The sequence below is a fragment of the Sceloporus undulatus genome, chromosome 4 (genome assembly GCF_019175285.1).
Source record: "Sceloporus undulatus isolate JIND9_A2432 ecotype Alabama chromosome 4, SceUnd_v1.1, whole genome shotgun sequence".
Lineage (NCBI taxonomy): Eukaryota > Metazoa > Chordata > Lepidosauria > Squamata > Phrynosomatidae > Sceloporus > Sceloporus undulatus.
The window spans coordinates 148352555-148370544 of NC_056525.1; the positions used below are offsets into that span (position 1 = coordinate 148352555).

General features: G+C 38.0%; 1 protein-coding gene across 3 annotated transcripts in view; it reads right to left on the bottom strand.

The window, feature by feature from the left end:
- Positions 1 to 17990, bottom strand: part of DENND1B (DENN domain containing 1B) — a 223955-nt gene that overhangs the window by 36363 nt on the left and 169602 nt on the right. For all 3 annotated transcript variants that reach the window (XM_042463240.1, XM_042463239.1, XM_042463238.1), the window contains 3 exons: positions 16863 to 16988; positions 8306 to 8407; positions 1493 to 1583 (listed from right to left, as the gene is read on the bottom strand). In XM_042463240.1, the coding sequence (XP_042319174.1) occupies positions 1493 to 1583; positions 8306 to 8407; positions 16863 to 16988 (319 nt within the window). The remainder of the gene's footprint in view (positions 1 to 1492; positions 1584 to 8305; positions 8408 to 16862; positions 16989 to 17990) is intronic.

Sequence of the window (17990 nt, forward strand, 5' to 3'; positions counted from 1 at the left end):
AAAATGGCTAGGATAGATGTGTAGGCAAGGGTTCACCATTTCCTCCCACCTGTTGTTTTTCCACATGAAGTTACATACAAACACTCAACATGCAATCTTCTGCTTTACTCAAGCTTGACATTTCTGGCCTGCAATGTCATGTAGTTCTACTACAAAGACCACCTACATAACTGTTACATGATCTAGAAATTTCAGGCCTACAATTTCTTTGACAATAAAATGGTTCTATTTAAAACTTTCCATTCTTGCACCAGAAACTATTTAATACTGAAGAATGATTTCAAGACTAGATAGGATACCAGGGTGAGACTGAGAATATAGCTGAATTGACATCTATGCTACTAGATTGCAACTGAAAGTGGTTGTCTCCAGATCAGTGACAAAAAGACCAGTAGCCAATGGGCACAAATATGGTGCCCGTAACTGGCAAACTAGGGGGGGGGGGACTGCTGGTCCCTACATCAGAGAATCTGTAAAGCATTCTTCTAATGCATTGAAATGCCTCTAATGTAAACCAGCTGTATTATTCCTGAAAATACCTAAAATAATGTGTAGCCCGATTTTATGCATATAAATTTGGGAGTTATCTCCCAGGTTATTCTATTGAACTTACTTCCAAGAAAACATAGTTAAAGTTACAGAACAAAGCAAATAACAGAGCATGCAAAAATTATGGTAACAAGTTTTTTAAATTATACACATTTTTGACTCTTTAAATTAACATTAATCTTACTTTTTAAAAAATTAAGATTTAAGTGCACTTTTGAACTGCCATAGCAACATTTATGATGTCTGCTGAAACTGACATTCCACCTCTTTACAAGCACTCTATCTAGGGTTGTGTATATCTGTCTTTATGTGCAGTCTAACTAAAAGAGAGGACAAAGAACAAGGTACCAGTTTTGGTAAATGTCTTTTTCTCGATGAATCTGTAGTATTGCCCTATCTAAGAGAACATTTGGTATACATACATACATATTCATGCACAGATAATCCAAGAGTGCTGAAAATAGACAATTTACTCATAAAAACAAACAAACAAAAAGATTTTAAATAAAATTCAAGTGATGCCTTCAGTGTTAAAAAAATCTGGTGTTATAGATGACCAATCTTTTGCATAAGTACTTGCCCCATCTATAAACCTATAAGAGTTTCATAATTATATACCTATTAAAGTTGAAGTGCATTTAATAATAGTCTGAAGAACAATAGCATCTTTAATCACTATATACATAATAACATGAATTTTACATGACCTTGCCTTTTGTGATTAGTGTGACAAAATATTGGTCCAATAGCAGAAACCACTTTACCAATTTGGCATTTTCAGCAATGTTTCATTTGTTTTGTAGATCTAACAATTATTTGGTGAACTAGCAAGAACTCCCTTGGGGTCAGTACCAAGATGAAATCCTATAATTCAAAGAGTATAGCCATTTTTCATCAATGTAAAGGAAAACAATAGAATCAAGTATGATAGGGGAAAAAATACCTCCACTGAAGCCACCTGAAGATATTTCTTCTTCAAAGATATCAGAGAATCCTTTTCCTGCATTGAGCTTTGCGAGCCGGCCTTCAATAAACTGCAATAAAAAAGTAGATGTCTTTGTTAAGGAATCATACATTTCTCGTTTGTTAAATGTGTTAGGATGCTTCTAATAATAGATTAGTTGGCACTGTATAGTGGGCCCTTGGTATCTGCTGGGGTTTGGGTTCCAGGACCCTCCGGGGAAACCAAAATTCATGGATGCTCAAGTCCCATTAAATCCAATAGCATAGTAAAATCGTGCTTCTCATACAAAATGGCAAAATCAAGATTTGCTTTTGGGCATTTTTGTTTTTTTAAATATTTTCAAGCCATGAATGGTGAATCTGTGCATACTGAGGGCCAATTCTATTGCATTTTATAAGTTTAATAACACTGAAAAAGAAAAGCAATTTCATCTTTCATCTTACAGCAGAGACAGATATCCTCAGATGGCACATGGATGGGCAACCCCAGAGGGTCAGGGGTTGCATCGACCCCATTTCCTACCCTCCTGAACCACCACACTAGCAGTTTTTACTTTGGGGTTTGTTTCAGTGGGCTTGGATGTATCAGACAAAGTATAGGGCATCCCCTCAGAGACTTTCAGAAGTGCAATTACTAGTTTTCCTTTTTAAGCAGTGGAGAGCCATCAGGGGCCACATAAAAGTCCCTTGCAGAATGCATGCAGCCACAACATGTGTCTTTTCACTATTTTGGCTGTTGTATCCCTTCCTGAAGAATTAGATTTTGGCACAGCCATGACTACTCTACAGTACTTTATGTGGGACAGAAAACTTTGAGTCCCATTTGGAAGAAAGGTGGGATATAAATCAAAGAAATAATTTAAACTATTACAAAACAGTATGGCAGGGCTGCTGGTTGGGACTTGATGCTTGACACTGGTTCCCTATTCATTTCCAAGTGCAATTCAAGCTGCTGGTTCTTATCTGCAAAGTTTAAATGGCATTAGCCACAGGTACCTGAATAACCAACTCTCTTTATATACAATGCCATGTATATTCTGTTCAGCATCAGAGGTAGTGCTTTTGCCCATCACCAGCTGAAGTTCTATGGGAGTCTACTAAAAGCAGGACCTTCTCGGTAATAGCACTACCTTTGTGGAATGCCCTTGCCTAAGGAGACCTACATAGTTCAAACACTTTTGCTTTAGATCCAAAATACTCCAGCTTTTCTGAAAGTTATTTGGACCTTTACCTTTGCAATGGAGCATGCAGCATTATATTTTCTATTCTACTATTTTTCTTTATGCTCCTAGCTATAACTTTATGCTACTAGCTATTAGGTTTTTTTCTGTCTCTCACATATTTTTGTGAATGGTTGCTTTTCTAATCTGCCTTGCAGTTTGTATGAGTTGAAAGATAAAATTTGAAAATTTGAGAATGTTAAGATAATCAGCAAGTATTTTTCCATGTATTTGGTCAAGAACATTAACATAAAATAAAATAAAATAATAAATAATAATAAATAATAAAACTTTATTTATATACCGCTTTTCCAAAACGATCAAAGTGGTTCACATCATTCAATAACTATTACTGTACAGAATAAAATAGACAATTTAAAAACATCATATAAACAGTCTTGAATATCTTAATCTAATTTAATAAAAATTTGCACAAATTAAGTTTTAGCAAAAGACAAAAACAGTTCAGACTGTCAAAAATTCAATCAATGAATACTGTACACTTCAACTCAATATTTACATTGGCAGTAGAAACTATGTGGTTCTTCAAATGTTTAAGCACTGTAACTGCCAGCAGTCTTGAGCAGCAAAGCCAACTATAAGGAATGATGAGAGTTGCAGCTCGGTAAGTTCTGAAGGCTACCCACCCCTATTTTATTTACAAAGCTGAATCAGACATCTTCAACAACTAATATTTATAATGTCCACAGTAGAGAACAATGCAACAAAACTCCAAAAGAAATGATAATGATTTGTTAAAATCCTGACTTTGCCTTAAAGGATTAATAAAACCACTGCCTTCCCCCAGTCTCCAAAAGCACTGACATTTTTAGAATGCTTTCAAGCTATAATCTATTTTTGTCAGGGTTAGGTAGCCCAAGAATGAGATAAACAGAGAAAGCATTTGACTGATTGCACTTTTTCCAACATGAATTACTACTAAATCGCTGTTAACTGAAAGCGTACACAGGAGCCAATAGAAATTAATTATTTGGCTGACTGTCATACACTATCACAGATTATCCAAACAGTCCTGTCAGTGACAATCTGATGCTTGTCAATGGATAGACTGATGACATGAAACAAACTGTTCCATGAGTATAATTTTAAAAAAAGAAAACAGGGGGAAAAGATAAACGCAGACAAAGCAGTAGCAGCAAACCACAAGCTATCACTGACGATTAGTTCCTCTTTTTCTCAGCTAACATCTCACTGACCCACTTAAATTGGCCTTTTCCAAAATGGGTTTGGTTCATGGTCAGACCATGACATGTATGGGATCACTGGATTATTTCAGAGCAAGGATGAGATAAAGCACCTTTCGCTACCACTGTGCAGAAAACCTTCTTTGAACCACAAGACATTATCTATTTGGGTAAGGCTAAGAAATCATCCCTTTCTTAAAACCAAAACACATGATTTATGAACAATCTTATTATTACGTAAAATTATACAGACAGAACATTTAGAAAGCAAATTTAGTTGGTATTCTTCCCACCCACACAGAAGAAAACTTTAATACAAATGAAGATTGCAGGGAAATGAAGAGAGGTTGAACAGCAGTAATATTTGGTGGATGTGCTGGATTAAATCCAAAATACAGTGGTACCTCGGGATACGAATTACCCAGGTTACGAATTTTTCGGGATACGAATAAATCCCATAGGGATTTATTGTTTCGGGTTACGAAGGTTTTTTCGGGTTACGAAAAAACCCTGGCGCTGTTTTAAATGGAGCCGCGGCAGAGCCGCGGCTTTTTTTCCATTAGCGCCTATGGCAATTCGGGTTACGAAGGTTTTTCGGGTTACGAAATTAGCCGCGGAACGAATTAATTTCGTAACCCGAGGTACCACTGTAATGGATAAGTATACTGTAGTGTAAAACAAAGAGGGCAACTTGTGGAAATAATGGATGTGAATGTGGCCTCTATAGAAATGTTATTTAGCCCCAGGAACCCTAGTTGTAAGAGATTTTATACTTTCATGTTGTAAAGTTAAATCTACCTTCTAGATTTTGTGAGTTACATAGAAACATGATCCATCAAGCATGATGTTGGTTGTGGTGATGACAAAGTAGGGAAGATAAGAACCATGTATACTACCTTGAGCAATTTAGAGGAGAGGGAAAGGTATCTAATAAAATAAAATGGCAAATATTTCTGGTTGATTGAATCCCAGTTCCAAAATAGGGCACATCTAAATAATGATTTTGGAAGGGGGCAAGTGCTGCATGCACTTTTAAGTGCTGCAAAAGGTGCATAAAAACATATTCTGCTCAATATTCTGCTCCTGGCAATATAAACCAAACATTCTTCCCCTAGTTGTTGTATGAGCCATGCCACTTGCACGCCTCATTTTCAGATCCCAAATCAGTAAAGGTGTTCTTTCTTCCCAAGTGACTTCTTCTGTGCTTTATATATAGCACTAAGCTGTCAAGCCCAGAAGTATTACCATTCCAGCAACCCAGACTGACAAATGTTTGTCATAACTTAACAAAGATACTTCCTTCTTGACCTTTGATTCTGACTTATGATCCAGAGCCCCATTTCACTTTTTCCTTTTAATGAGGCATCATGTGCAAAGGAGCCTCCCATCAGCTGCAGTTGCCACTGTTTCCCAAAGCAGCTATAAAGAGCAGTCTAGGAGTTACAAAGACGATATATACAAGAGACTTGAAAGCGACAGTATCAGTGTAATAGTTAACCCTGTCGTGGTTACAGGCACATATCTTTCTCTGCAGCTCTGTCAGATATAGCATTTTCCTTCCCCTCTTCTCTCATTATTTCCATTTACACATAGGTGGGCTTTGCAGAGGATTAGAAGATAGAGAAGAGCGTATACAATAATATGCATCTTTATGGAGTCTCCATAATGATCCAAAGTCATCTATGTGCTGTCTTCAATTTTATATATGCACAGCCTTCAAAAGCTATTCTAATTCATATGTTTATTATGATTTTAACTTTCCTAAAAAACTAACATATGAGGGGATATGCCCTTCAAGTAAAAAAAAAAACCCCACATACTTTCTACTGTTCTGCTATAGACCTTTGAGCTGAAGATTTACTTTCTGGCCTAAAACCAGCTGTTAATCCCACGAAATCAAGGGCACTTGCATATACATTGATTTATCAACTTCCCATTCGTTCACTGGTTCTACTCTGGTCAAGACTATGAAGTGGATTTAGGCCTCCGGTTATCAACATTTTAAATTCAATTCTTTTTTTAAAATTCAAATGACCTTGAATGAAGCCAAATTACAAAGAAGAGCTCTTGGAAACAAGGCAGCTGGATGGAGGATAAGGAGGAAGAATGATGTCAAAAATAATCTGGAAACGATGCAATACATTGGCTAAAAACATGAAAAAGTTTAACAACATCTCTCTTTGCCACTTGGTAGATAATATTATTATTTTTATTCTATCCAATTAGAAACTTCGCATATTTCACTTGTAGTGTCATAAATCTTGACCTCAGCCATTAAATTGCAGAGACAGAAACTTGCCAGTTGTTTTTATAATGAAAGTTGTCTTCTATCCTGTGAATTTCATTTATCTGTTATAGTAAGTATATCTTCAAAGACTTAGCTGATTAGTTAAGGATGGCCTCCCTACCTAAAATTCTGGCTGCTTTAATCAGAGATTATGTTTTCTACTTTGTCCCATAGTTTGACCTGTGGTGTTTACCCAGTGCAGCAATACTTGTAAAACTGAGTTCTTGGATGTTTTTATCATGGTGTTTTCTTCTCATCCAACCAGGAGATTCCTTCAAGTCAGCAATGTAAAGGTTACTTTGCTTCAAATAAGAGAGGAACAAATGTTTGGCATCTTTTAAAAAATTCATTTATAACTTGACAAACTCCAAATAAATGGAACTGGAATGCCATGTCCAGGACAGAATTGAAGCAGCCTCACCAATTGCAACAAGCCAAGAGCGTTTCTACAACTCCAAGAATCATTTGTGTTGGTATGACGTTTCTGCTTAAACCACAATGAAATCTAGAACCTTCTCCCTTTGTATCACATGTTAGGTTCAGTGAGGAAGCAACAATGCATGCAATTTTGATACACTGTGCACACCCCATTCCCCTGCACTCTTTCTGTCAATCACAAGGAAGCGATGAGAAGCATCCATTTTAAAACTATCTAGAGTTATTCATTACTTCTGAACTCAGGGAACTCTTTTGGTTTTAAATCAGATCCGAGGATGACCCAACATCATAAACCATAGTTTAATCCTGGCATGTTTCAACAAACTGAAGTTATTATTAACCGTAGATTTTTTTAGTTTGGATATAACAAAGTATACATTTAAAGATGAAAACAGGAACTCTCAGTCTCCTTAGAGTTGGGCCTGGAAAAGAAGTCAGGAAGGAGAAACTACATGAGCCCAAGCCTCATGTCTCCTCATGTATATAGGTTGTTAGCATTACATCTGAAAAGAGCTGCTGAAGACATTACTGGACAATCTTACTCTTCTGGATAGACTTTTAATCTAAGGGTAAGCCAGTCCTATGGGGAAACATGCACTGGACCTTAGTAATGCGTTTTTTAGTGTAGAAGCATCTAAATTATATTAAATACAGTCCGCCCTTCCCTTATGTGGGGGATCCATTCTGGACACACACACCCCGTGTAAGGGGAATTTTGCGTATGCTCAAGCCCCATTTAAATGAATGGGGTTCGTGCATGCGCCGGTATGGGGTAGCGGTGGCACATGCGCCATGGGTGCACACACCATTATCCCTTCTGAGACGTGCTCACCCTTCTTCCGAAACAGCTTTCAGTATATGCTGAATTATTTTATTTTATTTTATTTTATTTTATTATTATTTTGTAGAATGTACACCATAGGCAGGCTTATTTTTATGTATTTTACCTATTTTATTGATTGTATGTACAGTGCTGTGTAAATTTAAAGCGCTATATAAATAATAATAATAATAATAATAATAATAATAATAATAATGGGTTCTAATTACTACAAGGAAAAGATGGAAGGTAGAAGTTGACTCTTCGAATGTTTCCTCTCCCTGCCAGGCCCTATAAATCCCCCAAAAATGTTCATTTCGGGGTACAGTGGTGCCCTACTAAATGGAATGACCTGCAGCCTAAAAGGGGATATGCAGACAAATATGAGGTCACCTATCTCCCCTTCTCCTCCTCCACCTTCACTGCAGCCGTTCCATTCAGCAAGTTCTCCCAGTTCCTGAGAGGACTGTTTTGGAGCCTCAGCTACTGACTCTGCAGGATCCAACTGTATAGGTTTGATTTAACTAAACCTTTTCTTCTCTGTCTCTCTCTCTTTTTCTTTTTGAAGAACGTCTCACAGAACAAAATGTTTCAATGGGACTAGGATTACCTCTACATCTAAAATTCAACCAGAAAGCATATATTGACTACTCAGTAAAGATAAAAATATATTATTGCTTACTTTGGATTAATTGGATCAAAATTTCAATAAGAGTACTGAATACATACTTTATAAACTACACTCATTCCTCTATCCCTGAATAAGCACACACAGCATGCATTAGAAGACAACTAGATCAAGAATCCACTCACTCTGTAGTACCTGCTTAAAAAGTTGAAGATTGACTGCAGTTTCCAGAAATTGTTTGGTAGTGCTGGAACGATGTTTAACAAAACTTTCTTCACAGAAACTGACAGGCTCTCCCTAAATTGAGAAAGAATAAATTAGAAATATAGATATTTGGGAACAGTCAAAGCCATTCCATTTAGATTCTTTTAATTTAATAACTTTAGGCACAGCAACATTATTACATTGATGCACTCACAGTTGATACTGCTCTAGTCAAATGGACATATGCTGTCCCCAAACAAACACAAGATGGATGAATTGGCCAGTCCCTCAAAAATATAACACATGGCAGCCAGTTTGCTCCTTCAGGTAACCATTAAAAGAGGAAAGACCATTAATCCCCACCAGACTCGCTTCTGCTATTTGGATAATTTTAAAGATGAGCAAATTTTTAAAGCTTTTCTTTTGTCTCACATCAAGAGGAATGGCCTCCGCCATGTGGATATGCCTCTGTACGATCTTAACTGAGAACACCATCATCTTGACAATATGTAGGACTGTGACTCTAACATAATAATTTCTTCCTTTCTCCTGCATGGTTTTTAACAGCTTTGCTGATGAAGAAGCCAGTGGAGTTTCAAAAGCTTGAATCATGTCTTTTATGCACTTTGGTGGGTCCAATAAAGGCATTGCTACTTTATGGATACTAGATGTTACTGCATGTAACAAGGCTGAGATAAAAAAATAAATAAACAACTCTACACTGTGGTAAAATCTATTAATTTATGGCCAAGCAGGCTTAGAACTTCTCTGGTTATAAATAACATTTTTTGTGCAATGTTGGCCCTGCAGATTTTTTCATCCCTGATCTAGACAATATTGATGCTCTAATAATACTCTTATGAAGGCAAATGTCTCATCCCTCTGGCACACATATTGGAATCTATTGACTACTTTGTAGAGATTGATGTAAAACAAAAAATCAAAACTGGCAAATAATATACAGGAAAAAATATCAAGAGTCAAGTACAGCTCAAGGCACTTTAAGCCATTTTTCTGTCTCCTCTACAATAAATCTGATTTACACTTGGTTATTGACTGCTGGGATAATTTTTTCCATGTTACTGGAATGAGAACCTCTTGTTGGACTATAATTCATTTAGCAACTAACACTGGCTCAAGATGTGGGAATATTTTATAGCTACAATGACTGTACATAAGCTGAAGTCCCAAAATAGGTGAGAGCCAGTTCAGCCTCTGGAAGGGAAAATGGAACAAAGGTATCCCTATGTGAAATCTTATAATAATGGAACAGAGAGGTCTTTCAAACAGAAACTTCAGACTACTTTGATAGAAATTTTATTTATGTGCATGATCACTACCTCCTTTAGGTTTTACTTCCATTAACCCTTACATCCTTAGGTGCAATTTTACACACAGTTTCCCCACAGTTTCAGTTTATAGTGTGGTAGCTCTATACTTATAATTCCATCTGATAGTGTAGGACTTGTGAATTGTAGGAACTGAAATCCCATTCATTGCCATGTATGTAAACATTATTCGGGGGTATTTCATTTCAGGATTTAAAATATGCCACGTTTGAATCATGTTCATACTGTTTGTTACTGAACTTTGAAGACTTTTTCTCTTCCTGGTCCATCACAAATCTCTCAGATTTATCTATCTGTACATTTTACGGAGAAACTCCCGCAATAAAATCCTATATAGTAATAGAAAGTGCTGATTCAATTCAAATAGTTGAAATGGTAACAACCTCATATAAGACAGAATTATTTTCAGGTCTGAGGTAACCCAAGTACAAAGAGTCCTCTGCAGGTGTGTGATCAAATTGTATTATGGGCCTTGCCAGTTATGTTTTAAGATAAGGGGCAATTTCTGTGGTCACAATGGTATATGACTATGCAAGAGTGTAGGAGAAGAAAAAAAAAGTGCAACCCCATAAAAGAAGAACAGCAACAGCCCAATGAGAACCTGAGCTGAGTTTGGAAAATCTACTTGTTAAGCAACAAGAGCTCCCAGCCTGTGGCCATGCTGATTCTGGAAGTTGTAGTCCACAAATTAACTTTTCCAAGCTCCGATCTCATCAGTGGAACCCAAATGTTAATTAATTATTGGAGCCAGGAATTAAAACTATTGTGTGTGTGTTGTGTGCCTTCAAGTTGTTTCCGATTTAGGGAGACCCTAAGGCAAACCTATCATGGGGTTTTCTTGGCAAGATTTCTCCAGAGAAGGTTTATCATTGCCTTCCCTTGAGGCTGGAAGTGCATGACTTGCTCAAGATCACCCAGAGGGTTTTATGGCTGAATGGTGAAGTCTCCAGAGGTGCAGTCAGCCCTCAAACCACTACACCACACTGGCTCACAAAACTATCAGAGTGAGGGATTAAAACACTGGGGAGTGAGAATAGTGAATTTAAAAAGGCATGGCTAGGTGGGTGGATGGCTGGTTAGCCAGCAGTTGGCTGGTACTTTAGACTTTCCAAATGTGAACATTTAAAAAAAAATTGTGCAAAGTCCTAAAATTATTAAGCTGATATGTTTTTTCACATTCCATAATTTTTTAGAATTCTGCAGAAACAGTGGAAGGGAACAGTCCCCAATGCACTCTTCCTAAATGGAAGAAGCATCTCTATCGACAACCATATTTCAAACTCATGCTCATTCTTCAACAATCTGCACAGCGTGGAGCAGAAGCTCCATGTTCTATCCTTTCTTCTCCTCAAAGAAAAAATTTCCTAACTGAGGGGCTCTTCAGACCAGCCATTAAGGCCGGCCTGGGGGCGGAGTTGGGTGTCGCAACCACATGACGCATGCCCCGACTCCATCACCCAGGGTGCCGTGATGCAGTGCACTGCTCCACACTGTGTCACGGCACTCCTCCAGCACTGCATCCGTATGACACAGTGCCCAAAGAACGCCGGATAGCCACTGTGGTGCAGCTATAACGCCCTTTCCAAGCCGCAAACTTTTTGTGGCTCCTTTTTGTGGAAAGGCCAGATCAGGGCTGTGATGTGTGGTTGCTGGAACCCCAATCCATCTAGAAAAGGGGTAGCATTGCACCATCCCTTAGGGGCTGTCTCTACAGCAGCTGAGAGTGTGACTTGCCCAAGGTCACCAGTGGGATTCCATGGCTGAGGGGGGGATTTGGACCCTGGTCTCCTGATGTCCTAGTCTAACACCCAAAACACTATACCAAGCTGGCTCTCAAATGCATTACAATGTGTTAAATTTAGCTGCCTCGAGATCACTCAAGGAACATTGGCTCTTTCTTTTGGCAAATAGCCAGAAAATGTGTTCCCAATGGCTCTTTTGAGGTAGAATAAGTGAGAAATGTTGCAGACATTTCATCTTCCTTCATATTCAACCTCACCAACTTCCCAAAGAGGTAAAAATGGCCCCTTCTTTCCTGTCCTTCCACTGCATATTCTGATAGGATTTCAGAAGGTTTTTTTTAGCAAGGGTTTTTAAGTGGTTGTTCTGTTGTTTCAATTGCACTGTTTTAACTCTTTGTAATTACATGTTTTAAATTATTTTAATATAAGAATAAGTTAATTTTATTTTAATGTTGGCCATTTGTGTGTTTTTAACTATCCTCTACTTGTTTTAATTTGTAAATTGGCTTGAGTTCCATTTTTGAGGTAAATGTGGCCTATAAATTAAAGTACAGCAAAGACAACAACAGCAACATATTGCCACCACAACCTGGCATTTTAAAAAAAACTAAGTATTGCAAGGACTTTTTTAAAAAGGTCCTGACAACACACAAATGTGTTAACACTTTGAAAACAGCTGGAAAACTGCTTAGGTCCAAATATATGCTACAATTTAAAGAGTCATCACAGTTCAAGTAACTTAAACACAAAGAGGTGAACCATGACAAGTAGAGTGGTGAAATAGTTTTTGTCTACAATGCCACAATTCCAGAACCTCAACAGAACTTGCAGAACTGCCAGAAACACTTGGCTTTAATTGCCAAAATCACCCTAACCCAGTCTAGTATATACAACAACTTGAATGAAGAGCTTTCAAGCATAAGAAACCCTGTCCATGCAACACTCTGACATGGCATACCATTTTGGACTATTCTAATAGACTCCCCTGACCTTGCTACATCATCAGAACAGAAATGGTTTTGTGGCTAGCACTGAGAGGCATATGTCCAATATTCAAAGAGCATCACATGGTATAAGCTGCTTTGAGTCCGTAAGACATTTTCAATCTCCCTCTTCCAGCAGCAGTCTCCCATCCCAACCTCATGCATTCCTGTAGCATTGTCTATCAAGTATGGCAGAACTTTCAATGCAGCAAGATAATACAGTCTGCAGGAAAACCTGCAATCCAACCACTGGCAAGCCAAGACTCTATGTAGGCACAGAGGTACATTGTGCTTTGCATCCTAGCCATTTTTTTTAATCGGTTCTATCGTTGTAATTTTACAGAGGTTATGGTTATCATATTAAAGTTCAGAATTATGCTCAATTCGAAACTGGAAATTACAACTAACACAATTTTATAAAGTTTGTCTTGTGTAATAAAAGCCGCTGGTTTTGGTTTGCTTGTTATTAGCATGTGTACGCTAGCATAGCCTTTGAAGGAATGCTGTGCTTATATTTAGGTGGATGCATGGTCTAACAGTCCTTTTAGTATTGATTTACAACATAATTTCAAAGTATGTTCGATCAAGGCCTAGTAGGGATTCTGTACTGAAGAGAGGTCTGTTAATACTTGGCCAAAAAAATGTATGCTAAACAAGCTATTCGTCCTGTTTGACAACAGCTGCTAGGGAATTCTTAGCATCCCCAACTCCTTTTTATGGGTTGATGGGCACAGCAGGCCTCATTTACTTTTAAGCTGCATTCACATTTTAAGCAAGCTGCTTAATATAATTGTAAATAACTCTGATAAGGTGACTCAGATGGAATGATCAGATTGACCATGAGATAGTAAGCTAAATCTGTACAATTATATTAAAAGAAAAACAAATTTAACCTGGTAGAAGATACTCTTGCTTCTAAACACAATGGCAACAAGCATTAGCTTTGTTTTTAATAGATTAATTTATTTCCCTTTCTCCCCACTTTGTGAAGTGAAAGTTGATTTAGGAATATCAGTAGTTTAATTAGCAAGGGTAGACCAACTTTTCTACCTGGTCTTTGAGGGTAATCTCGAAAGGTTTGGCCTTAGAAAACTAGGGGTTTGGTAGCTAGTTAAAAGTTGTAACGCAAGGATAAAGCAAAAAATTTGCAATGAGATAATCCGAGGTTCAATTCCCAGCATCTCTAGATTCCAGAACTAGGAAAAACCTGTAAGTCCTTTAATTTAATTTTATTGATTTATTGAATGTATATGCCGCCTTTCTCCCAGAGTAAGGAATCTTCTAGTAGGGAAAAACAACCAGGGGTTTACAAAATATTTACTATTTTTAGTTTGTCTCTGTGTTTTAGTGGGCAAATCCAAAAAATATTAAGTCAATAGGAGTGCTGCTGACTAGATCAAAAGAAGTGGATGAGAGACAACGCCAGAAGGATGGCCATGAGCAAAACATATCAAGAAAATGAGCAGGGGGGATGGGGAACCTTTTTGCTAATTTGTGAAAAGTCTTAGGAGGGGAAAAAACATTAAGTATGATAAATATGTACTTCTTCGTGATAAAAGAAGAAGAAAAAACTACTGGAGAACTCTAAACAAATCACCTTTCTTAAAAACACGTATCATTAAAAGATTATAAAGAATATAAACAACTACTTTGATTTATATTGCACTTTAAAAAGTCTGGCACCATTTCAGAAAGCTGGCCAAGAAAAAGATAAAGCCCATGCAAAAGATACTGAAGCCTACGCAAGAAGGGAGAAAACCACCCACTACTTAACCTTAAAAAAACCCCAAGACATTTGTTTAAACAATGCTAAGACTCTGCAACTACAGTTTGAAAAATTAGGGAAATTAAAGGCTACAAACTGGATTGGTTCTTATTTTTAACTGTTCAACATTCTTTAGTATTCATGTCTACCATGATAACACAAGCAGGAGATGGCAAAAGAAGAGGTAACCTAAATCTCTGGGACTGTCTTAAACAAATCTGAACGGCTGTAAAGGCAAACTAATAAGAAAGCAGTTTTCATTGATGGGAGAGAAGTAATCACCTGCAACTGAAGTTAGAAAGTTAGTCTTGTATTTGCTTACACACTGAAACAAAACACTTTTATTTTATTAATACTAAAATTGGTATTACAAGAAAAAGATATTGGGTATGTTTATATTAAAATAAACACATACAGTACTTATCAATTTTTACATATTTTAACCTAATTTATCACTATTTATGTCAAATTTATCTATTAAATGATGATGATAAGCTTCATCCTCATCTCCCTAGGCTATGCATACTTTGGGCCTGTAGCCCTTGAATAGTCAGCCAACTAGAAAAATGAATATTGGCCATAAAGAAGTAGCCCATCCCTGCTACAGAAGAACAGATATCTACATATTCTACAAATATGCTGGTGTCACAAGGACTTCTTGTCTATGCCTTGAGGTTACCTTTTTACCTCAGATATATTCGAAGACTCCTGATGAATGACAGTTGCCCAATATGCACCCTTAACACACTTTACCTAAATGTATAAGGTGTAAGGTCCCCAGTGTCCTCCTCTTATAAGTTTGATATCTTTGGTAGTGTGTTCCTTGTGCTTATATAATAGTGAATTCACTCAGGCAGAAGCTTCTTTATAACAAAGAAACCTTAACTTTATTTAATGACATGTAGCAAGAATGTAGCTTATGTAGAATAGTTTCACAAATAATATGGTTACAATGGTTACAACAAATGAACAGCTGCAGGCAATTCCCCACTCAAATTCTATTCACTAAACTTCCCTGAATAGATCTCTGACTTCACTCATATGCCTAAGGGGCTGTGCTGACTGGCATCTTTGGCTAGCCTAGGAGCAGAGTCGGGGTGTGGCACCTACATGATGCATGCCCTGACTCTGCCCCCAGGCCAGTGTGGCATCACGGCACTCCACTGGTGATGCATCTAGATTACGCAGCCCAAAGGAGTACCATAAAGCTGTGACACCGGCAGCTATGGTGCCCTTTCCAGGGTGCAAAACGGCCAGATCGGGGCTGCAGCATGTGGCTGCCGCAGCCCCAATCTGGCAAAGATGGAGGCAGCTGTAGGCCGCCCCTTCAGGGGCCGTCTGCACAGCCCTAACTCTCCCTACTCCTTCAATGGAGCTCTAAATGAATATTCCCTTGAATTCTCCTAAACTAAACTGTTCTCTTCTCCCCTCTTCTGCCTTCGAACTGTCCCTCGCACCTCCCTTTTATATCTGTTCCTTCCATGGCAGCCTCTCCCCTACAGCCAGCCTGAACCAGGATTTGCTATTGGGAAATCAAGTCTGCCCAGTGATTCCATCACATCCAGCCTTTTAACAAAATCACCATTATATGTAGGAAGCACAAGGGCTGATATAGCAATAGCAAGTACATTTGTATACTAGCATTCCTTAAGTTTACAGCGTGTAAACCAATTGCCCCCAACAAGCTGGATACTTAAGTAAGCCATCTGCACCCCTTAACACTAAGGTACATGAAAACACACAGCTGTAATTAGTGGGAAAACAAAATTTTTAAAAGCAGGATTTACTTACATTCGTGTCTCCTTGCAAATTCCAGTTCACAAATTGGGAACTAAATTCCATACATGAACTAAATTTTCATATTAGATCTGTCAGTATTCGATCTGCACTAGGCCTCTGAGGTAACTGGATACTATGGGAAAAGTAAAGGTAGTTCCTTGACATGAATGTCTAGTTGCAACCAACTGTAGGGAGTGGTGCTCATCCCCGTTACTAAGCTGAAGAGTCAGTGTTGTCCGAGGAGTGCTCTGGTGTTCATATGGCCAGCAAGACTGTACTCAACGTTGTTACGTTTCCACCAAAGTGCTAACTACAATGGACTCTTGTTATACACTGGGGTTTGGTTCTAAGATCCCCCGTGGATAACAAAATCCATGTATGCTCAAGTTCCATTAAATATACAGTAATGACATAGCAAAATGGTGTCCCTTATAAAAAAATGGAAAATCAAAGTTTGATATTTGAAATTTATACTTTTTTTAAACATTTTCAAACCGTGTATGCTTGAATCCGTGTATTAAAAAATCAGTGTATAAGAAGGGCCAACTGTATTTATCTACTTGCATTTGCATGCTTTCGAACTGCTAGTTTGGCAGAAGCTGGGGCTAGTGACAGTTGCTCACCCCAACATGTAGCACTCGGGCCTGGAACTGCTAACCTTCCAATTGTCAGAATTGGTGTCTTAATCACTAAGCTGATACTATGGCCCATGAACAAACCAAAGATTTTACCCTGCTGTTGGTGTAAACAATGCACTTTGCTTCCAAACACAGCTTCCCTTCCATAATCAACAAGGAGATTTTGACACAAAGATTGCTGTGAAGGACACACAGGCAGTTTCCAAGTGTGGGGAGACATTTAAGTGTTCCACATAGATGAAATACATTGCGAATCAAGACAAAATGAAAAATAATAGAAGGCATAGCTTACAGGCTTGTATCTTAGTGCATCTCTGTAAGATCCAAACAATGCGGCCTGTGCTCTAAGAAAGGCCCTGGCAACTCCATCACCAGTAGCTGTGGACTGCTTCTTCAGTTTATTTTTCAAGGCCGAGACCTGTATGACAGAGAGGAACAGTTAAATTAACACCTCAGAAATTGGTACAGGGAGGTATGAACTCAATCAGCAGGCAAACCATGGTGTCTGTAGGTCAGCCAAAAATTCATCCTCTTCCATGATAGCTTATCTTTTTAACTGCAAAGAACACCTGCTGGTCTGTTAATTGAATTGAAAGCAGGGGATGACAGTAAAGTGCTAATGCAAATTGGTTTATGCTCTCTTTTTTCCAAGGCCTCTTGACATAAATAAGCTTTAATTATTTTACAGTAAGTGGCTTGTGAGCCACTTTTCCTGCAGATTTCTTGTCACCATCATAACATGTGCCTCCTTGTCTAAGATGAAGCCAACATGGTATCATTTCATTTGTGCTACAAGAGCCTTAGTTTGGAGGCTCACTTCATACTCAGTGTATAATTTAGGACAGCCCACGTATTCACAGAGTTCCTATTACCACCCAAATTCACAAATACATGGAGACTTTCTGTTTCCAAAACAGACCTCAGTCAAGACAGACAGGAGACGTAGTCTAGGTACATTTGTAGGACCATAGGCATCCCACCCTTTCCACAAGAAACCTGAACATGGTAAGCTGTAAGATTAGAGAAATTCTGTGCAACTCAGTCTGAGAAGGAACACAGCTACTACTAATGTTATACATGTTTTATGATATACTGCATCCCTATATATTATTCTTTTTATTTCACAGAGGACTTGCATGTACATGTGCAGCTCAAAGGTGCTGTTGTATTAATTGCATTACCTGTAGTGTTCTAGCACTGCAATTCACTTGTCACCCAATGCATGTTACAAATGCATGATCTGGCTATGGTGAATTATAGTTTTGGCAAGAGCCTATTATTTAATTTTGTTCTGGAACAGTTTTTGAATTCTTTGAATTTTGCAAATGTTCATGCGGTATCTGCCTGTTTTTGGAAAATTAACTACAGGTCAGCAGAAATAGCTTCTCTGTGCCCTTCCAGAAGCTAAAAGACTGGTAGC